This window comes from Sparus aurata, chromosome 23 (assembly GCF_900880675.1).
Source record: "Sparus aurata chromosome 23, fSpaAur1.1, whole genome shotgun sequence".
In the NCBI taxonomy this organism is placed as follows: Eukaryota; Metazoa; Chordata; class Actinopteri; order Spariformes; family Sparidae; genus Sparus; species Sparus aurata.
The window spans coordinates 22,430,335-22,454,084 of NC_044209.1; the positions used below are offsets into that span (position 1 = coordinate 22,430,335).

Consider the following 23,750-nt stretch of genomic DNA (forward strand, 5'->3'; position numbering starts at 1 on the left):
ATACGGCTGATTTGTTTCATCGAGACTTGTGAATTATTCCCTGAATAATTCATGAAATGAGTCAGAAAGAGAGAAAAAATTCCTGGATCTGCCTTTTTTTTCAGATCTGCACCAAAAGTTAGTGTGGTCTGTTCTGGGAAATAACCCATCCTCCATCCAAATTTGATGCAAATCTATTCCATAGTTTTTGTGTAGTTCTGCTGACGAACCAACCAACAAAACAAAAAAAGACAAACACAACCTCCTTAGGCAGAAGTAATAACACAAACACAGCTTTCATTTTCCTTCAAGCTTATTTTATTGAGGTGACAGTTTGGCCTTGATTTACACAGTAATGGTCATTTACAGTGAGAGTTTTACTAAACAAAAATCGAGCGTACAGAAGAACAGAAGAAATCCTAAATTTCAGTGTGATCACAAACACAACTGTAATGATCGTTTCTGGTACTCGTTGCAGAAGGATTCAGTTTGACGGTGCAGAGAAGTCTAACCTGGTGTAACCTGCCTACGCCTCACTCCTGGTGCTAAAACGTCTGATTTGATACACGATATCCCTGTCGACATGGTAATCTGCAGATTCATATGACGTGTGAAAAAGTCTTCATTCAGGCTTGCGTTTTTTTCCATTATCAACTCGTTCTGATGTCAAGATGAGCACTCAAAACATCTCACTATGTGTGAAATCTGCAAATACCCTGCCTGAGCCAACAACAACCTGCTGACCTACTCCCTCTACTGGTCATTTCATCTTAATCCCTTTTATTCACTCCCTCGCCTTCATCATTAGGATGCAGGATGGACACTTTGGGAATGGCTCAGCACAGATGCAGTGCGCCTGTCTTGTCCCTCGCAGACATGTTGATGCCTGAGCCCTCTAAGCTTCATCCAGGCCTTTGTTTCTGTCTCGCTGTACTACTGTTGGTGCACTACGATATGTGAGTTGGCATCAGTGCACAGGTTTTGTATTTTGAATGAGTCATTCTTTAACGTCTGCTGGTTGTACCTGGGTGGGCAAACTAGGAATACACAAACATCTAAACAACCAGTCAGTCACACATACACACGCTCCAGGGACCACGCATGATTAACTACGGTGAATGGCAATGAAGTGACGATGCTAGGCGTCGAGTGTTTATAGTCCATTTACCAGTGAGTACAGTGAGGTGTATACATTGATATAATACATAAGTCGACTCTTTCCTAATAGGCAACAAAGCATATTTGACCCAAGTTTGTCGGCTTGCGTCTAATATGAACTTCGAGTGGTGATTGTCCATTTAACAAAAAAAAACACAAACAACGCTTTCTGTCAATCACAAACCAACAGTTTCACTCTGCTTGCTCACTCTTCATCACCATTCATCTTCTCACAGCAGTCTTAAAAATATAGTTTTGGCCGAATCTGTACATTTTCATACATTATTATCAAGTTGTTGTTTTTTTACATCTTCTGTACATCCTTTCGCTGTACAGTTTCGCACAGTTCTGCCCATCTGTAATGGAAGAAACCAACAACATGTTGAGTTTAGAGGTCTTTTCAGTGCTACAGAGAACAAGGGCTGTACGTTTCTTTATCCTGAGCGCTCGTAAAAGCTACCTTGAGTGATATTACGTTCAGAGCTGAGCGGCCCGCAGTGAGAACCTCGGCCCTCACTGTGGGGTCCGCCCATACATTACAGAGTCAGAGGATTTACATTCAAAATACTCCATTCAACTGTTTGTTTTTTTTAAAATTGTTTCATATAAACCATAGGAATAAAATAAAAATAGTCGCTTAACACATTATTCGTATATTCACGTATACACTCATTACATCCTACTCGCTATTATTGTGCACCTGCAAATTAAACCAAGACATTAACGTTATTGGTGGCTGATAAAAAGCTCATATTATTGCATGTTACTGCAAAGTGCGCTCATGCTCTAGAAATGCATAGCTAATATGTGAGAAATGTTTCACTTTTTTCCTATTTTTTTCCACATACACAATAGTGCTTTAGTGTCAAGGTGAGTGATGGAAGCTCTAAGCTTTGGTTGCACCACACGTCGAATGAAACTTTGTCCTTTCCAGAGGAGGAAGTGTCATCGGACTACGGGTAGAGTTTTTTAAACTTTCCACTGAAAGCGGCTAAACAAGCGGCAGCAGCGGTGACAGCGTGGTCGGCTACTGTCCTACAGCATTATGCAAAAATATTCTCGAGCAATATGAGTTGGAAGTAAAAGATTAGCATTTTACACTCTTGTGGTCCTCTGTACATATGTTATTTTGTGTGTGTGCGTGTGTGCGCGTGTGTGTTTATTTGTATGCTTCTCCACATGGTCATTCGGGAGCAGCTGTTTCCTGAAAGATGCTTTTTACTGAGGATGGAAGGACTGTGAGAAGGCTGAAATTTCTGTGACACCGTCGCTGGAAGATGTCTGCCGGGTCAGACACACTGTAGCACCGAGCTGTTGGCAGCTGGACCATGATATATATATATATATATATATATATATATATATATATATATATATATATATATATATATATATATATATATATAAGCAACCAGAAGTAAGACAGAAGGGATGAGAACGTGGAAAAACTTTAGGTTGTCCTGTCCCTCGGCGAGCTTCATCACCACAACTTTTGTTTTTTTATTCTGCAGCACACCGACAGCCTGTTTGCTCTCACACTTAAGAGGTACATAATCATCACACTCTCATTTCCCCCCCGTAGCTGAGAAAGAGAAGGGAATCTGAGCATACTGTGATCGGCAAAGCTATCTACTGACACTATGGCGATTCTGAACCACTTACACGTGCCATTCTGTATAGGTAATGCACTGTTATAGGCTGCAATACAACAAATATAAGAGCATATACCTTTTACAATCTGTATATGCATCGTCTCAAAGCTTAACATCTCAAAGCTCCATGCTTGCTCTCTCGTCGGTTGGTAGTTTTTAATCATGAACACCAGTTTTGTTTCGTCGCTCTGGATTTGGGTCGCACTGGTTTTACGTTTTCTCAGATGTGCTCTGAGCGATTGTGTCAAAAGTTAGCTCCATGAGAGATTGTCATCAAAAGGTATATTCTAGATGGCAATAAATCTATACAGTAGGATATTGGTAGCCTTAATCGGTCTCAAAAATGGCTCAGGAAAACAAAATCAATCGATAAAAAGTCTGAATACTTGAAACTGATGTTCCAGCAAGAATTAAACATCCCTTTAAATCCTTTCCCCGCCCTGTCTAATCTAAACCCTATCTGAATAAGCTATTGTGGTTCCCTCAGGTCAAGCTTGCTCAGATGAGGCACTTCAGTATTTCACCCTGCATTACAGTGTGAGACTTGTTGGCTACTCACGCAACATGGGGATCGATGTGAACTTTAAACCCTTTTACCAAAATACAGACTATGTAGAGCACCGGGCATCGGATCCAATCTCAGGTGGAGAAAGAAACACAAACCAAAATATGAAAAAAAAAAGAAAAACAAAAAGAATTAGAAAAACGTAACAACAGGTATCTGTGGTTGTTGTAAGTGCTTTTTCCCCACTCCCCAACCCTCAGTCAAACCCAACCCGCTGCCCCAAAGGTTCTGTGATGCTAGTCGCTCCTGAACTCCTCTTCAATTTCCGGGAGGTTCTTCTTTTCTCTCCTCAGGGTCTCGGTCAGCGGCCTGGCGCTGCTTGGCGACTCCAGGTTCTTGGGCTCGTTGGTGCGGTAGCTGCCCTTCTGCTGATACGCGTACACGTAGATGCTGTACAGGCCTCCGAAGAGCAGCAGCAGCGCCAGGATGACAATGACTGAAAGGATAAAAATAGCACAATCAGAATTCATCTGAGACGCAATGAGGAGAAAGAGAGACGTGCTCCCAGAAATACTGATGAGGAGAGCAGGCACCGTTTGACTGAATTTTGGATGCTACATTATTACATCATTTGAGCCATCTGGTGAATTGAGGGCTGATAATATCTATAATGATTAAGCCCAGCCCAAAAAAAACTCCTTCCAAGTTTCTAACGGGAAGTCAGTCCAAACTGCACAAAGTACAGCTACATCAGAAATGTCTATTTTGCCTGAATGCTACACTCTATATTTCTGCAACATCTTCAGGGCTATTTGCTTCAGCATTTAGCATGTATCATAAGACAGCGAGGCAAGAAAAGAAAAGAAGACCGAAGAGCGGCAGTATTGGAACAGCACGGGAGAACAACATGTGCACATAAAAGACAGGAACACAATCAGTGAGAATGCTTAACTGAAAAAATAAATATCCTGAGGTTGAGGTTTAATTAACTTATTGTGAGTGCATGTTACAGAATACTACATAAGCGTTTCCATATTTAATCTTTTTTTTTTATTTGTTAATATTGGCCAGACTTACAAAAGGCTCTCTGGACAGGAAGGAGATTGTTGTCTTGTGGCCTGAGATGTCTTAAGAGCATTATCTGATAAACTGCTGAATCTGGCAGACTAAAGAGTGGGATGATGCGCTCTCTGATCTTTTTGTCCTGGAGGGGTTTCGCATTCTGCCGTATTTTTTTGAATCAGCTGCCATCTATAAGAAGTTTCAGACCTCTCGAAGAGGACGTATGACAAAGACGAGCGTGAGTTTTTACCACTAGACTGGATCGTTTTCTCAGATGGTAAAAGATGATGTGATTTTTAAAGGTCACCTCAGCATCAGGAAGAAAAGACCATGACTCTTCAGCATTCGCAGACCAGCTGCCCGTGAGCTTCGGCACCTCCAACCACAGTTATTGTTCAGTCGCTCAAGCTGTTGCTTTACAACAGAGGGGAGAATTAATGTTCCCCCTGCGCTTGCTTGGGTTTCCTGTCACAGTCCAACAAAAGCAGGTCGGGTGAACCGCTGCCTGCAGGTGTGTGTTTGTTTGTCAGTCACTGTGTTGCTACTGTGTAATGGACTGGCAAAAAGCTGGCGTGTCCTGCACATCGCTTTGTTGTTGTTCTGAAAAAAACATAATAAATGTGCTCCAGGACCATCACTGCAACTGACCATCATGTTTGAAATGTCCTCGCTTTGCAAAAGGACATGAACGTTAAGGATAGTACAACATTTGTGATGGCAGCTCCGGAGGGCCATTTATTGAGAAAGATGGTCTTCTGTCACAGCTGAGGGACTGATGTTTGGCAGAGTGTACTTACTTCTTGAAGCCCTGTTTTTAAACTGTGCTTATAGGCATCCTGTCTTTAGCAGTACAGTCCGTAATTGCGTTAGTTATGTCTTCGTATCGCTTCGGGTTCTTCTCATTGAGGCAAAAGCTGAAAAAGCAGCGTCAATTGCTGGTTGACGAAGTGAAGTTTGACTATCAGAAGCACTGGGGCTTGTCTGTTGGCTACTTGCGTGGAGGCTGAAGCTAGCATGATACTGTAGTCTGATGCATTCGAAGTTCTGTTTGGGTCGGTACCTGTTGAGATGATGGAAGAGGTGAGTGGTGGTTGCCGACACATTTTGCACCTAATGCTGGTCTGTCATTAGTCAGACTTCAGGTAGAACTATTTCTAAATAATCGAAGTGGCGTGACCTTTCTTTGGTTCAATTTCTTCGTCTTTGTCAATTTCTTCGCACTCAGTTACGCTAGTCGGGCCAGAAACATGCATCCCACGCATGCATTTGTTTCTCTGCTGTGTGACTGGCTGTTGGTGTAGTGTTTTCTAAGGAGAAGACAACAGGCTCCAAAAAAACGAAACTTAAAAACTGGAAAATACCGTTATTGTGGAAAATCTTATCGTGCAAATGATCGAGATCGTTTTATCGCCCAGCCCTAATGTAAAGCCTTGTGAGTCTTGTTGTCAAGGAACTTGTTTTAATTAAGACTGTTACACGATTGTTAGTTCACGTAGTCACTTCTTAGTTGGGGGGGGGGGAGTTCTGGGTCTGTGGCTTACCCAGATTCTGCTATGGTGCCTTTTAAATACGTTGCCGGTCACAAGGTAGAGCCGACTGATGTGTTTTGTTGGGGCAGTAACAATATTCAAAATGAAAATTGAAAAGAAATGGAAAATAATAAGTGAAAAAATAATAGTAAAGTCACAATGATTCATTCCAGATGCAGACTTTGTGGCTTTTTAGTCTAAATGGCAGTCATCAGATACACAATGTTTCCCAGCATTTCTGCTAATGCATGCTTGGAAACGCTACAGCCCCTCAGGTTCATATCCTCATAAAGGGCTATAGAGAACGGATCGATGCTGCTGCAAAGACATACTGCATTGAACGCAGAGCTGAGAGCAGTGAGGAAGCAAAACTGTTATTCAAAGTGCTGTTGTCACGAGATAAATGAAGGAAAATCATGCGTCCTCAATGTCGCAAGAATTTGTCCACCAGCATGAGTGACTGCGATTATGTTTTATCAACGCCATTTAAAACGAGCGGTGCCATTTCTCAGTCGTAACCATTTTACGCCGAGCAATATATCAGACGGGGACGGTGTCTGATAACCAGGGGGGACGATCATTGGGGTGCCTGAGTGGTGCACAGATCTTAAATGACGTCCTGATGTCCTGCATTAGCATAATACTTTCTGAATCTGAATGATCTATTAAGCTGAAGCGTCTATCAATGATGAACAGTAAGCTTTGAGCCAAGCAGACTAAATATAGCTGATCCCATGGAGGTCTCAGACAGAGACGGGCCAGAGAGTCTCTGCTGCAGTTTAATCCTGAGACTCCAGCCTCTCCTGCTCAACAGGGGGACCTGCTCTAATTTTGTCCATCATCTGTAATACCACGCTCCAAACGGCTGTTCCGGTCTCGGCACTCAACATGTCCCCCATTGTAATAAAGTGCAGAGTTATCGTTGGGATGAAATAGATGAGGAAGTATATTAAATATTGATGTTTCCCAGAAATCCATAGGTAGACGGAGAAAAACTCATTTGTCATACTCCGGACTCAGTTTTCGTGTTTTCATTTTGATGTTCTCATTTCTGTGTTGACAGTTTTTTGATGTAATGGTTCCATTATTTCCTCTCAAAGTGATGAATTACATTAACATTACTAACTAATGGCATAGGCAGCTTTCATAATTATAATTACACTGTCATTTCCATTATCTCTGCAATGTGATTTCAGGAAGTTTTTTATCATTAAGGGACTAGAGGCCTGTTATAAATGATCTATTTCAGGATACTGTATAAAAATAACATTTAAAAGCGACTGAACTTTTCTAATATTAGTTTATAAACGGTGTCTTGATCCAGTCTACTTTCATTTCACTCATATACTGAAGTAGATTAAAAAGATAATCTGATCTTCTGTATCATGATAATAAAGCATGAGACGTGTCTGGCTGTTTCAATTTTCTATATGTATGTTTTGTCCCGCATGTAATATATTTGAGCCTGCAGTCAGACGCTTGAATAAACACTCAAAAGCCCACGTCGGACTCTGACAACCCTGCTCTAATTTAGGATTAGAGGATTTTAGGAAAAAAAGGAGAGAGAGTTTCAAACGCCTGATTTGTGTCATCTGGGATGGGAGGGAAATAAAACAGAAGCGAGGGAGAGGAGCGGTGCTTCAAAGTCGACTGAGTAAACTGTTAAATGTCACATTTCTGATCTAATTTTTGACCGCAGCCTTTCAGAAACACGGCAGATATGCAGTATTTTTGTATACAGCGCAACGTCTAAAGAGAAAAGCATTCAGTCTTACCTGTTATCCAAAATAGTCCAAGGTCATCATGGATATAAAAATACTCTGAAATGAAGAGGTACGGAAGTAAGTGGATGAACACAATAATAGTAATATTTCTCTTTTTATACTGATGCATTATGGGACTATATAAACTCACCTATGCCAGTAAACCATGGGTCTACCTCCCACGGTACGTAACCCAGGACAGGAGGGAAGGCGCCACAGTTGGACTCAGAGACGTAGCCTTGTGTCTTCACCGGAGGGTCCGTTTCGTTTGGGCGGAAAAAGGCCTTTAAAGGAGCGTAGACGTTGTATCTCACCCCGGATATGCAGCCGATGAAGCCTGGAGCGTTGTGCCTCTGGATGTCATAGTCGATGTCACCAACCTCTGAAGGAGCAGGAAGAAACATCAACAAGGTTCCCACATAAATTATGAAATGGTTGTTTATTTAATAGGATCCAAATTAGCTGAGCTCTAAACCCCAGTTAGTCCTAATGGGAACATGAAATAACAACAATGTACACATTTTGCAATCTGTTTGATGCTGTAACTGACAGCAAATGAATAGTTCAGGCTACATGTTGTCATCAGCAAGTGGTAAATAAAATATTTACCCATCACTCTGCCCAGGAACATGGATTTTGGAGAATCAAATCTGGCATCCTCCACCAAGGTTATCTTTTCAACGATAGGCTCCATGTAATCCACCTGTGGAAGAGGCAAGATTTCAAAATAAAATACACGCTATATATTTCCAGGAAGGGAATTCATTTAAAAAAGACAGCTAAGTACTGAAATGCAGTCTTTATGCTCAGCTAAGCTAACTGCCTACAGGCTCCAGCTACTCATGGTATAAATGTGCTATCAGTCTTCTTATCTAACACAGCATGTTGTTAAATATGTCAAACCATTCCTTTAGGATGTGTTTAAATGTGTGGATTCCCTTCATCAAAAAGGTTTGTTACTTGCACATTGTATTACCTATTAGTCTATGTTTCTTCAAGACATAATGCATTACTTCTGTGAGTTTAAACGTATATACCACAGAATAAAAAACAACAAACCACAGATGAGAGTTTACACGGTGACAGCAGTGAGAGCACGAACCTGTGTTTTGATGGTTCTGTTGTGTCTGGTTATGTTGATATAGTGGGGGTATCCATCTGCCAGGTTCCGGTGCGTCAGCTGGTACTTGTGTGTTATGAGCCCCAGTTTATACCTCAGATCTACACTTCCTGTGGGGATAAAAGGACTCAATGACATCAACCACATGTACTGTTAGTGATATATGCATTACATCATCTACTGAGGTCATTTTAATGAGATTCTGCAGATCTAATCTGTGGATAAAATAGACCTGCTTTCTTACAAATGTAATTCTGCTTCACAAATTCTAGATTTCATGTTCCTGAGCTTCTCCTACCGTCAGTCTTGAGGATGATGGCGATGTAGTCTTGGACAAAGGAGCTGATGTAGAGCAACACAGCTGGCGTGTGAACTGTGCTGAAGCTGAACTCTATGTCATCCGCTGTGTCATTGTAGCCAAGGCTGAAGTTATCGTAGTGCGGGTCGATCCAGTTGGCCCACGCCGCTTCGTCTGATATAGGCTTCTTTCGTATGTTGTATCTCAGCCACGAGCCAATCTCAAAGTAAGCACCGATGTCTGAGAAAAAGAACATTGTGGAGTTACAGCAGTTTCAAAGTGAAGCTGCGGATGATGTCAGTTACTTTTTGTCAAGCTCTGTCAAGCTTTCGATAAAAATCTAATGAAAAATGCATGAACTCACCTTTATGGCAGTAGAAGCCATCAAAAGCTGTGTTGTTACAGTCACAAGTGTAGGAAGCGTAGCCTTCTATACACTGACCGTCGTTTCGACATGGTATGGTAGCATTGAGACACTCTCCAGTACAGTTCCTTCTTATACCCTGTTCTTCATTTACTTTCCCCTCTAGATCGAGAGGAACACCGTTCATTCGTAACCCTCGAAGACACCCCAAGAACGGTCTCAGGGTGCGGTTTGCGGCACCTAATACAAAGAATATTTTCATCAGTGGTAATTCCTTTTTAGATTAATCGTTTATATTAAGTGAACTGTATGTCATGCAAGGTTTACATTTCAAATTTCCAAGTTTACCTCAAGGCACCTACCTACTAGGATAGGATGTGTAAACTTCATGGTGACAAAGGTCTGACCTGGGAAACGCGTAACAGCCCAAGGCTGATAATCAACTTTGATCCGGGCCAGTTTTACATTAATCTCGGCTTGAACAAAGTGCCACTCGTTGTCATTGAGCGGTACGGGGGATTTCAGCGTCGCATTGATGATGCCATCACCGACCATAAATAGAAACACAAGGTTATGGGTGGCTGTAAGAAGAAATAAGACATAGAAAGGAAAAATGAAAAAACTTCCAGTAATTCTTAATGAAATCTCCAAAGCGTATATGCAGATGAGTGAACTCACTATTCAGCTCTATCCGTATGAAGTTTCGAAGTTGTTCATCAGAGTTCTCCAAGAAGACGCCGTGGTCTCGATAGGTTTTGAAGTGGAAGGAGATGTCAGCACTGGAGCCAGGCCTGAAGGTGGGGAAGGTTATGTAGGTGGGCTTGACGAAGGCAATGGTGTTCCAGATGTTTCCTTTGGAAAACATTGAAACATAAAGGATATATAAAGAAAAACAATTTCTCCAACATCAATGAACAGTGTAATATTTAAGCTCACTGTCGCCGTGGCAGCGAAGGGGCCCAACGGTGAACTGTGCCTCCGAGCCGGTCCTGTTGGTGTCCCCGACCACCACCCTCCTCACAGGCAGATGGTCTCTGAAGTCCAAGTAGCCCTTATCTGAGTACCTGAAAAGCCAGAGTGAAGATACTAAGACTTTATCGTCATTGTTACAGATACAGACTAAACCTGCTCACTGTATTTTTCTCTCACCATTGTCGATAGTCAGCATCGCAGTTGCACTGAAACTTGGGGTCGGTGCAGGTTTGGTTGATGGCGCAGCCGCACTTCTGGACCTCTCTGAATGTTCCACCCCAGTAATAGTGACTCACATTGTCACGACCAATCCAGTAACCAAAAGGTCTTCCATCTGTTTTAAAAAAGAAATGGTACATTTAAATGCACAGTTTGTAATACCTGTAGCTACGGGTAAGATTTTATTGCGGATGGGGATAAAAACACTTGATCGTTGTGAATTTCCATTATCAGGATAATCAAGAACTTTGAAAATCTTCAATATCTTAAAATGAGCGATTTGAACAAGCTGTCTAATTCAGTATCATACAGACCTATATTGTTTTCCTGATTTATTTCAAACCACCACAAGGGGGAGTAACTATTTGGCTTCCCTACTAAGGATTCCAAACTAAAGAACGGCATGGAGATGAGATACTCAACATTTATTTAACCTTTACGCATCAGGACCGTATGATTTATGATGACCTTATTTAATATTGTTTGGTTGTTTTTCACTTAATGAACATCCTCTGATGCAAAACAAGTCTTTGTTTCTTCATAAAATAAGGTAAATAAGGGTTAATAATATATGACAAAACTGTGGTTGTTTTTAGGCATTTTATTGCATAAATGTTACCTGTTATACCTTTAAGTTGTTATTCCGTTAGCACACTGCTAACCTAATAAACTAACTGATCCTACTTACTGGGTGTGTTGAGAAGACGGGATTTGTAGCAGGAGTAGTCGATCCACTGCTCACAGTACATGGAAGTGTTGGCGAGAGCAGAGACTTCATCCCAGGATGCGTTCCAGTAGTTGACATCTCCAATATACGGCCGGTCTATTGAACTCCCAGTCACCTTGGTACCGTCCACTCGGTCGTGCAAAATCACTGTCCAAGCTTTGTATGCTGTGAAGAGGCATGACAGATATGGGTCATGGTGATTAATATTAAAAAAGGGAGATGGAATGAAATGTGATTTATAATGTCGGATAAGAATGTCAATAAAAAGGTTAGAGACAGAGGTCTAGTTCAAACACACACATACTGGCACAAACAAAAACAGCTTGCCCAGGCTCGTTTTATAAACCCTTTAATTACACATGAGATTTCAGTACATCTCTCATTACAGGAACACGATATCCTGACGTTTCTCCGGCTACCTTTTCATTAACAGCCCGCAGGGAATCCAACCAATACTGAACGTGATGCTGATGAAGCCATTTCTTATCCATGACAATGATTACTTACACTTCATTTTGCAGTACACCTCGAACGGCTTCAGCGGTCCACTGAGATCAGGATCGATGGTGTAGTTTCCAGACCAGTACTTTCCACTGAGTCTGTACGCCTCACACGATTCTTTATAAACCGCTGTTTGAGAAGCCAGATGATTCATTTGTTATTATGAGGAGGATATAAAGAGTGGGCCAAGTGTTGTTAGCTGTAAAGAAACATCTTTTAAGGTGATAAGAAGCACTTACACATGTGACACACTTCTCCTTTATAGCCTGTGTTTTCACACAGACAAATAAAGTCATCCCAGGACTGGATGCATCTGCCTTCATGCTCACATGGATTTGGTGAACACCTGTAGACAAAAGATATTCTTATACCGAGTATTTTGATGTGACAACATGAGGCTGATACAGCTGTGTAACTCCCTATTTTTCTCTGTGTTATCTGTATATTGTTTAGAGCCTTTAGATATGCGCGACTGAATGCCGTCAGCCATTCAGAAGCTGTCACATAGAATTCAAAAGTAAATTCTTTATATATATCCTGAATATGATCCCAGTGCTCCACCATAAAAGCGCCGAGATGATCAAGAGATAATGAATCATAATAAGAACGGGTGTACCCTTCTAGGACGATGACTATAATTAGTCATTGTCGTTGAGAATATCATTTCGAAGTGTTGTTGGTATTCATGAAATTTTATGCGGATGCTTTCTGCCACATATTGTGAACAAGGAGATATTTCTCACCTGTCAGTGATGCCACATGTGCCCAACAACAGCTCAGCGTAGCGGCCCCACTGTCGCTGCAGAATGATATCGATATCAAGCTGTTCATTGTCTATGAATATATGCTGCATACAACCATGGAAGCGGTTCAGCTTGGTCTCACACTTCTGAATAGTGTTATTGGTTTTTGGACAACCTGCGGAGGAGGATGCAAAAATGCGTGAGTTGAACAGTCGGAAGTTGTCCGAGGCTTTGATTTAAGGTTTCTGTTTTAAATCACCCGCTCACCTCCGAAAAAGTAGCGGTCTCCTGTCCGAATTGTGAAAGGGTTGGTGATCTTCAGTGGCGACCCCTCCTCCTCGTCAATCGTGAGTGTCAGCAGGTTGTCTCTGGCTGCCAAGTCCACTGAATGCCAGTAGCCGTCATTCAGCCTGTATCCTACAGATTGGAGAGATGCCTGTCATGCGACGTTACTACAATCAGATTCAGCGTGGAGATCACACAGCTTTGGATTTCAATACATGGCGAAGCACCGATAACCATAGAGCATGGAGTTCTTTAACTCCGAAGAATCAATCAATTTATAGTAAAGTGTGTATAGTGCAGTGCCACAAGATGCATAGTGGTGACGTTGAAGTCATGCAACTGCATTTTTATAGGCGTACTATGCACCAAAGTCTTTTCTGTCATACATGACAAGGCAAAAAAAAATGCATAACGCCGACCTGCAGCAAACTGGAGTTTCTTCTTGCCAGGCTGGAATATAGTGACGTTGATCTGTCCCTCGCTCAGGCCCAGCTCAAGGGCGCCCAGGTCATCCGCAAACCGCGTGAACATCAGCAGCCCCGTGTAGTCCCATGAGCGGAACTTGAACTTAACAAACATACGAGGCTTCCTGAAGAAGCCCGGGACCTGCAGGTAGTTGTTGGGCCCGGCGAAAGTCATCGGTTTGAGCAGAATGTCTCTGCAGGCATAGTGCATCTTTTTCTGTGGGGATAAAAGAAAATTACAACCTTATCAGTAACAGACAACCTGGAAACAGACACAGCGATGTTATCACAGGTACGCCGTGTGATGGTTTGTGTGAAGTCCCACCTTTCGCGGGATGCGGATTTCAGGCTCCTCTCTCTGAGCCATGTTGATGATGTTGATGCCATTGAAAAAGACGTTTTCAAGGCAGCCCCGGAAATTTGGTGTGGTAGGCAGGTGAGGCAAATTTTGCTCTATGACACCTCCGACATACAACTAGGAGAAAGAGATGAATGCACTCAATCATTGTCATTTACCGGGAAACTAACTTCACATTGTAAATAAACACAAAAGTAAGAATTGAGCATTCATCTTAGCTCATTAGCTGGCTTGTAATGAATTAAAGAGTTTACAAGTTGCTGAAGTTGCAATTAAAATGCATTTAGAAGTCTCTCCCATAGAAACATTCAGTAAATGTACTCAGCATGCAGCTCATTGATCATTTCCTTTGATTATCTCAGCTGTCAGTTTGCATGTGATACTACAGTAATTACACACACATAGATATGACAAGTACCTGCGTATCCAGATCCAGATGTGTGAACTCTCCTTTGCAGATGCCTGTCACAGTCTGACTGTCCACTGTGAAGTTGACCTGTCGCCCAAAGCGCTTGATGGTGACATAGTGCCAATGTAGATTATCGAGAAGGCTGCCAGCAGTCAGTGTGATTCGACCATCAACTTTGTGTATTATACTGCTTCCTGAAAACAGAACGCACAGACAGGGGGAAGAATGATTAATATGAATGCTCAGAGAGAATATGCTGCATTTTTCCAGTCAACAATCCAACCAGCGATGCTGAGATCTCCCCCTCAGACAACTCGGCTTTATTTCAGGATTGAGAAAAGCCTGCTTCTATCTGAGATTGATGCCACTGTCAATATTTTCTCTACAAAGAGGCCCCTTTGCACAAATTGCATCTTTATATCTTGTACCCCTGGAGTACTGTCTTTATAATAAAGGCATGTCCAAAATATTCTCAGCTTTATTCATCCAAAAAACAACTTCTTTGGCTGTACCTAGGCTGATGTGCAGGTAAAGACGGCCTCTCTTGAGCTCCAGGGTGAAGAGATCTCCTTGGATCCCCTCACTGTGCAGCAGAAGGCCATCCTGCTCCAGAGTCTTGAAGTTTATGGCGATGTGGTCCTGAAGTGTGCGGGATCTCTTTTCCGGGTACGTGTACACCACTGAGTCGTCCCCGTTGTACTGTAGCACATAGGAATCTGCAGAGAACATTTTCAAAATTGATTCACTTTTTCTGAAAAATCACTCCAGAGGATTTGGATTTAAGATACTGTTTAGGTTTTTATGTGAGGTGTACGTGCGGTTATACAGTCTTATGTAGCACTTAGTGAGGTTTTAAGGATTACATGAGTAAATGACACGTAGCACATCTCCTTGAGCTCTTCAAATGTGTTAGCATTCGCTCTGATCTTCCTGAGTATGAATCAGGTGATACTGAGCTTAGTCATTTATTAACTAAGAACATATTGTAGCATATCTGGCACTTATATTTAGTGGCATATTACAAAATATGATTAAGCAGTCAGATTGTAAAAAAGTCCCTGGATGTGAATCAGAGGCAGTGAATCCCTGTGGAGCCTCATCTGTCAGTCATTTTTACCATAAGAGCAGCCAAACAGCTCCAGCCTCACACCGATCTTCCCTCCGTTCTCTGTGTTCCACGCCAGAGGAAGCAGACGGATGTGTTTGGCAGTAAAGGTGTAATGGAAGACATTCCTCTTCACCTGATAATAATTCCAGTTCCCAGGCAGCGTCTGCAAACAGATTACACCGAGTGAGCGAGCGGGGAGTTATTGAGTCACTGCAATGCTGTTAACGCCTTATTAAGGGGACTGAAGATGAACTGATGATGAGATTAGCTTTGTCAGTATTGAGAGAGATAATATGCTGCGCTGTCTTTGTTTTCTCTCCCAGTGACAATGGGATATAATAGAACACCCACTGACTGGAGAATCGGCTGTAAAGATTACATTTGACTAGTTAATCCTCGCCTCATCCCTGTTATGGCCCTCATCCCGCCCCAAACGTCAACATTGACACCTACGGAGTTTCCTCCTTTCATGATGTACGGCGTCCAGGAGTCCGGTCGGTCTCCGTACAGCAGGGTGTACTTGGAGACCCAGTCGTATGAGTTGAAGGTGCCCTGGGTGGCGATGGCCTGCAGTCGATACTTCCTGCCCAGGTCGATCTGCAGCCATGGCTGTTTGTCCCGGGCAGACGGGGACCAACCGCTGCTGCCTGAGGGGGAGAGAGAGGATTTGGAAGTTGACAGATACAGTTCGACAAAAGATTTAAACTGTGACTAAAGCAACAGTGACATCAACTGAACTTGTAATTTATGGCAATGCTTATTAAATTCTGATTAAATTTGGGGTGGGAATTCTAATGAACAGGTGCAGTTTTGTCTGCTATTGGACAAGCATTTAGAATTTATGAAGATTTATTTAGTTGAATGAAGCCAATTACTAATATCGGACGTATATCTGTTAGCTGATTAGATGGGAAGTTAGAGGATTGCCCAACTAAATTTACATTGCTGTGCTGTGCTCAAGTGGAAGTAGATTTTAAATATATAGTGTTTAAGAGTTTAAGGACTCACCAAATCTGAGTGTGGCACACAGAAACTGCTAGGAATGGGTTTCAAACGTTGATACTTTCATAGCTTGGACAGAACTTCCTTGATACTATATGCTCTTGTTATTTGATGCCAAATTTCAGTACCTAAGGAGTTAATCTTATCAGCGTCAGTGAGCCAATAAGCATGCAGCATGCTTGATGTGTCAAGATCCAATACTGCTGGTGATTGGCTCTTTCAAGGCATGCAGGAAAAAGACTGGCCACGAGACGGGGAATGTAATCTTTTGTTAAAACGGATTTTATAGAATTGGTCAAGGTAATCTCAGTAATGAGCAACTGATTGGCATTTTGACTTGTAAAACTCAGATGTTACTATCAAATTAAATGTGACTTAAAACCTAAAGAGACCAGAATCTATATTAGTGTTACACGCGTCTGTTTCTTGTGCCATGACAGGCAAATGGTGAGGTATGAATGGTCAACGGTGTGAAATCATGGATGAATTCAACACTACAATGAACTTACCATACAATTTGGCAAAATTGGCTGAGTAAAGAAAGTTATATCTGGAGGAGGCCAGGAAGGAGGAGGCATAGAGCCCGGAGATGAGCGGATCAACACATTCATCTGCAGGGATAATAAGAAAGACACCAAGGTCAGGAGTTATAAAGAGAGACTTCTTCTCACACATCACATTCGGAATAATACAGTTCTGAGCGACATAACAAAAGACCGTCACAGCTGCACAGCCTGATAAGACAAGACCATTACGAGTTTAATTAGAGGCTGGTGCATGCTGGTTTAGACATACAACGCTAATTCTGCTGGATCAATTCAATTAAATCCAAAGCGTAGCACAAACACATTAAGTCTTCCTGCCGGTAAAGGTATACAAATAGCAAGGTCACACATTCATAATCCACAGTCCCTAAATAGCCTCCTCATAATGTGCCGGACCAAACTGTCCTGACATCTGAGAGAGCATCATCTTTGAATCTCGATTTCTTCGCAAGTTGAGTGGAACTCGCTGTAAAAAGGTACTGATGACGCACACTTTCTCTGAGATCAACCTGTTTTCTAAATGCCGTGCAGTTACACAACACCGCCTTCATATTTCAGGAGTTCAAAAATGGAATCTGGTTTTGTGTTGATCACTGTTGCCAAGACAGAATAAAAGCGATGCAGCATCGCACTTATATCTTTGTGGGTGGGTGTGCCTGTTGGTGCTTGCATGTCTTCAGATTTCTGTGTAATTCCTTCAGAGTAAGCCCAGTTTCATGGGCAGGAAAAGTCAGAGTGAAAATGAGGCTGTCGCTTTGTCGAGTCAAACTGCGATTCTCCGCATTATGGGGTTATGAGACTGATAGGGCCGTCACCCATCTGCCCACGGCTATTAAAACTGACCGTAATTCTACCTAATCTTGCTTGTGTCACTGCTGAGGATAAATGCACGATGCCCTCACCTCGAGCTGCAAGAGAAACACTGTCTCATATTAAGCGCCACAGTATGCCTTTTAATACCCCCAGGAGATTTAATATAGATAGGCTCAAAATAGAGATGGATCTTGTTTTATTTGAAGAGGAGGGTATTCGGATGCACAAAAAAATAAGAATGTTTACTCTGGGTGTGCACGGTCCAACCTGACCTTCCTCTTCTTCCTCCCTTATAGCCTCCTGACTACCAGGAAAAAAAATATTGTCCAATCACATTTTTTTTTTATTTCCCGATCTTTGTAAGGTAATTAGAATACTGAAAACATTTTCTTTGAAAAAAAGCTTTTATTTTTGCGATATCATATGTCCATGTTACGACCCTCTAATAACAGTCCACTACAGTGGACATTGGAATGCCTGCATGTGAAACTGAACCTTGATGGCAACCAAGGTGCTTCTGAGAATGACTCCCTTTCTTTTCATTTGAAAAAACAGAACGAAGTGGAGGAAATAACTACAAATGTCCACTACAGAGGACATTTTTAAACACTTAAATACTATGCTAAAATACAGTTAAAAAATTCAGACAATGTTTTAACGTGTTGTTAAGAGACTTATATAAAATATGCCAACAACATTTCAAGCCAAAATTTGCTCAATAAAAAGTATTATGTGCTTACTTTTCCTCTTCCCATAAAATGTGCTTGCCATTTTCCTAAATGAGGAAGAGAAAGGTATCAAAGCCCCACCCCTTCACATTTGGTATCATTGAAAAGCCCTAAATGTCCTCTGTAGATAGCAAAAGGAGTTTATTTAGTAGTATAAAGTGGGTGGGAGATATTCAGGTTTAGAAATGTCCTCCACAGAGAACAGATTTGAATTACTGGTAGTCAGGAGGATATCGGAAAAACCATCTCCAAACATTTGGAGTTGTTTACTGCTAAACAGGAGTCCTGGCATTGTAATCCCTGTTCTTACAGTCACAGAGGTCACAGAGCGCTGGAGAAAAGGCTGGGAAACAGGAGACATTAGCAGAATTAGTATGCAGGCTGCAGATGGAGCAAGATGAGGAGAGTGCTGCACACAATCAAAAAAACTAACTTTTTTCGAGTGATCACATCAAAAAGCGTTCATCCACTGCCTTTCGCTACCTCAGACGACACATGACACACACACAAGCCATCATACAGCATGGATTTACCATTTTCTCCCTCTGTTAGTCACCGGAGCGTGAGATGTGTCACCTTTCATGCAAGGACACACTGTACACTCAGGTGGAGGAAGCATGCTGTACAAGGGAAACGTGACCTTGACTTTCTACCTCCGTTGGCCCCCCTAAAAGCCTTCCTCACTCTTCTATTTATCATACAGAATTCCCTCCTATGCTGCAGATGATGGATACACATCTCTGATGAGTCACGCCATTACTAAACTGTAGGGCCGTTTCCGAGTGATCCACTGGTCGGACAGCTATTCAAGCAAAAATATTTAGCAGCTTTGTGCAGCAGTTTCACAGGCAACTGCAAGTTCATTTGCAGCTAATGGCTTAATGTATATTGATTTGTTTTAAACCCTCTCTAAGTAGTTAAAGGAAAGGAATTTTGACTTTCAATTTGGGGAGCAGCTCCATTCCCAGACTACCAAAGGTTAACCCAGGCCACTCTGACTGTCACGCACTCTACACCCCCCCCACCTATTCAACGTCTTGCTTCATTTCCTTGACTCTGAGTCTTCGCTCTTTATCTCCATCCCAGCTCTGAAAAGCATCCACTCTTCCCTGCTCTCTTGCACAGCATCCCATTACCTCATACTCTCCCTAATCATCATCTTGCTATTTTTTTTTTTACTTCTCTACCTCTCTCTCCCCAAGTGGGCGTCGTCGTGTTGCAGTAGCTAAAGGGTAAGGCTGCGCAGAGCATCCAGTCACCAGGATTTCACCCGTCTCCCTGTGATCTTGCATCCCCTCCCTTCTCTGCACCACACAGAGTATTCTCTCCCTCCATTTATCATCGCAGGGGCTGTAGGGAGCGGTGTGGCTGCGTAGAGCTCTAGCACCACACTTGCTGAATCATCAGTCTGCTGTAAGAGTGGGCTGCTCTGTCTGGACTGACACATCATTAACGCTGGTTACATACAGTATGCAGAGAGGCGCCTCCTCTCGCCGTCACTTGACGGTGATGCGTGGCAGCGGAGGACTCAGATGTGTGCGGCTGAATGCAGATGTCCACCAATATAATGTCTTAAAACACCGCAAGCGGAATAAAGGGATTGCATGGCATGTTCAGTTGAAGGGGTTCTAATAAATCATTCATGCCCAGGCAGGCATCACAGTGGGTGGCGTCTGACTTCAGCCAGGGACCAAAAAAACAAACAGGGCAGCCCCTCAAGTCACATTCAGATTGAAATTCAGATCTCAAACAGCTTCATTGGGATTCAGCTATGTTTACACGAAGAACATGTTCCTCTTTCGCAATATCAATTCGCCTCACATGGACCGAACACTCAATCTCTTGATGTTGGGATCCACAAAGCATGCAGAATTCTCCAATCCAACACGAACACCGAGTCTCAGCTCCACCCAGGGTCACGGTGCTCTGGGATCTGAGGCTCCATTTTAATCAGGCACACTTCCACCGCACATTTCCACACAGCACTTATACAGTCGGCCTGCGATAAAGCCCAATCAGGATCTGCTCCAAGCCAAGCCCACAGGCACCCACTTACTTGTTAGCATTCAGTGATCCTGTGAGGATTACAAGCTTCCACTCAATTCTCTCCTGTTCATTCACTTTTTTAATTCTCTAACCACCACCGCAAGACAGCACCAATCCCTCAGCAAGCAAACCATGAGAGAGAACTTCTAGTAGTCGGCAGCAGCATGACATAATACAAACCGTATTTTATCATGAAAAACTTAATGTATCTTCAAATGATTACACGATGCCAGACAGGAATATCATACCCTATTACATCTTGACAGAGAAAGCTCAGAAAGGTGCATGAAGTGGATTTACTCACATTAACACAGAGCATATTGTGTAAACATGGATATGCTTTTGTTTTTTATACAGAATTGGCTTATATGCTATGTTTGAAGGTGCACTATGGAGTTTAGGGAAATAAATTCAAACTCAGAAAGTTAATACTGTTATTATTATCATTATTATTATTATTATTATTATTATTATTATTATTATTATTTTTATTATTATTGTTATTATTATTATTTTATAATATCAACAAAAATAATGATGGATGATTATCTCACAAGTCGTCCTCAAGGTAAATAAGGTCTCCAGGACAGTGTACTTTACTTTCATGAAGATTTTGCTATTCTGGTTATAATTTCTTCCCTAAAAACGACATAGTGTACCTTTAATAATCAGAGATAAATAACCAACAGTATCATCTGACATTCCTGATGATCCATTAGTTCCCTGACAAAACATCTCTCCTCCCTGATCTCCCATCAGAATCAAAACTAATGAGTCATGCAGGGCGCTGTATGGGGTTAATAAACAGTCAAGACCCTCTGAGGTCATCCCGACACTGACATCACGCACAACGCGTATTAGTATGCATCCAAGCTGTTAGAGAGATGGCACATTTCCCCCTAAACCAAATTTTAGCTCCCACCTCTGCCCAACTAAAACCCAGCACATGACCGCCTCACTGGTCCTGCAGTAATGGCTTCCCTGCCAGGTGCATTCGCCGCCCGTCGTGTGCAGCCTGCGGAGCTTTTTGCGGACAGGTGATGGGAACACAGGCTTCCCAAAAAAAAAAAAAAAAAAAAGTACTGCAGTGGGCTGGTCCCGCTCAGGACGCTGAGCCCTGCTCGCCCCAGCGCCACTTTATCAAGCGGGATTCTCAGCACCAACAACACTCGTTATCAAAGCGATTGGAGGATGATTACAGTAAGAAGTGAATTTAGACCCTCGAGCGGCGTCGTGCTTTGCAAAGAAGTGGAGAGTTTGAACGCACACGGTGCAGAAACTTGCGTGCCGGCTGAGAGGAGGCAAAGCACTGCAATGCAGACAGCTGAGCGCGGTGGGGATCGCCGTGCGCACCTTCTGCGGGACCGACGCCGCGTGCTCCTCCTGCTTGTATACTTTTTTTTCTGTGTTATCCCAAAACAATGCCGCACTGAAAATTACAATAGCCGAGACAAGCAAGTGAAATGTAATGGTCCGTGTCTGGTTTTATCGCTGCCCTTCAAACATCCCAACACCCCCCCAAGGCTACATTTGGCCCTCAAGTGGTATATCACCACTTATCATCACCGATTATCCTGCAACTTTTATCTTAAGCAAAACAATATGCAGATAAGGCATGTACACACACTTTGACATATTTTCACACCACCCTAGCAGCCGATAACATATGAACAGTTGCTGTTTCACAAGACTTACGTGATGAGCAATGTTGAAAACCCAAAAATAAGAGGCATATGCTCAGTATTTTGCAAGTCATCCTTCACTTAGGACACGTTTCTCCGCACAGGCTACGTTAATTGGATCGTAGATTGTTCTGCAGCATCCTCTCAACCCCCTTTAGGCCAACTTTAACTAGCGCAGCTCCAACTCCTCTTCCCGGGATCTCGGGCAGCCTCTACCGCAGCGGGGACGCGCATCGGACGCTGGTGATGATGCTGCGCTTCGCCGAGAGCGCGCACTTCTTTCTGTTATATCCCTTTTTAAAAAATGTTTTTAATTCACATGGCAGGCGTGTAAAGCCGTGGCCCCCTGTGTGAAAACTGTCGAGATATTTGCAAACGTGCTTTGTGGCTCCGGGTCGGAGTGGGATTGTGACGGTCCCTCTGCAGGAATTCGGATGCGGAGGAGGGGGAAAACTTTTGCAGGCGGCTGCAGATCGTTAGTATTTTCCCAGGACACTTAAAAAGAAAGGGAGGCTGTCTTCCAATCTTCGAGTCTTAGAGCTGGTCAAAAACAGTAACTTTCCTTCTGAGCTGTGGATTAAATCACAAATGCACTAAATATTCCTCTTCTCTTCTCTCCTGGCATCTCACATCGTCCTTTGGCACCCCTTTCTTGGCTAGCAGCTTCAGGAGTGAGGAGACGGTTGAGCAGTCTTTCTCTCCAGCAGCGCAGATCTGCATTTGAACTCCAAAAAAAAATAATAAAAGGAAGTCCTGTATAGAATGATAATGACAGCACAGCACACCAGCAGGCTGCACTGTTCTGCCTGTCTGACCTTGTGCAGGTACTCAGTTTATGCCATTGCGTTCACAAACATGCCCAGAGCAGAACAGGTTACAGGATGATGATGCCAGCTGTGCCTGAATTCAGACTACACAAACACACACACAGGCACGCGCACACACACACACACGCACACACACACACACACAGGGAAGATGGGGGAGGGAGGAGACTGAGGCAGAGGGGGATTTGCAGCAATGGGTGGCACACTGACCACAAAATAAAAAAGGCTTTGGGATTAAGAAGTGGGTTTATGGGACGGCTGTGTGTCAGTGATGATGCGAGAGATTGAATGCCTGGGCCAGCGTGGGATTTACCGTGTTTTCAATCAAATCAGACTGTCAGATCGTAAGCTCCCCGCCGCTGAAAATACCATAAGAGTATAGAATTATATCTGCAGAGAGAAGACAATGGAGAATGACATGGGGAGAGTAAAGTAGGACATCAAATCAGCAGGGGAAACTGTACACAGATGCGGCCCGTGCACTGCAGGAATAGATTTGATGAGGCAATTTATCTCAATCACAGTGGAAATCAATGTATTCCTCAAGTGTGCTGGAAACTAGTGTGCAGTCGTCCATATTATGCCACAGATAAACCCACTCAAACAAGGTGCATTTTTTTAAGTGTCCCACAGCTTGTTTAAAGTTCATCACACATTAGTATGACATATTTTAAAGGTAAACTACAAGAAAAGTAGGATTATTTTATTTGAGACTATCACACAACACAAAACAAACATTATGTTTTCATAGCTGCTGTCCTGTTGTCTTCAGATAACATGTGCCGTTCACACAAACACATGCACAGCCTCTATATGAACCTAGCTTATGGACGTGAGCGTTGTGGCCAGGCGGCTGAATTACCATCTGTTTCCCCCGATGACCTTTTACAT

At 42.7% G+C, this 23,750-nt stretch overlaps 1 protein-coding gene across 1 annotated transcript; it reads right to left on the bottom strand.

The window, feature by feature from the left end:
* Window positions 1-274: 274 nt before the first annotated feature.
* Window positions 275-22,938, bottom strand: cntnap1 (contactin associated protein 1). Its single transcript, XM_030407881.1, has 24 exons — window positions 22,046-22,938; window positions 16,728-16,829; window positions 15,670-15,863; window positions 15,226-15,379; window positions 14,621-14,824; window positions 14,118-14,302; window positions 13,667-13,816; window positions 13,297-13,558; window positions 12,860-13,009; window positions 12,593-12,767; window positions 12,089-12,195; window positions 11,856-11,978; window positions 11,310-11,513; window positions 10,580-10,736; window positions 10,367-10,494; window positions 10,109-10,282; window positions 9,793-10,011; window positions 9,431-9,670; window positions 9,067-9,306; window positions 8,751-8,878; window positions 8,258-8,351; window positions 7,800-8,030; window positions 7,661-7,705; window positions 275-3,790 (listed from the first exon to the last, which is right to left on the bottom strand). Exons 1-24 carry the CDS (start codon window positions 22,104-22,106, stop codon window positions 3,591-3,593), a joined length of 3,927 nt encoding a protein of 1,308 aa, XP_030263741.1. The 5' UTR covers window positions 22,107-22,938; the 3' UTR covers window positions 275-3,590.
* Window positions 22,939-23,750: the final 812 nt, after the last annotated feature.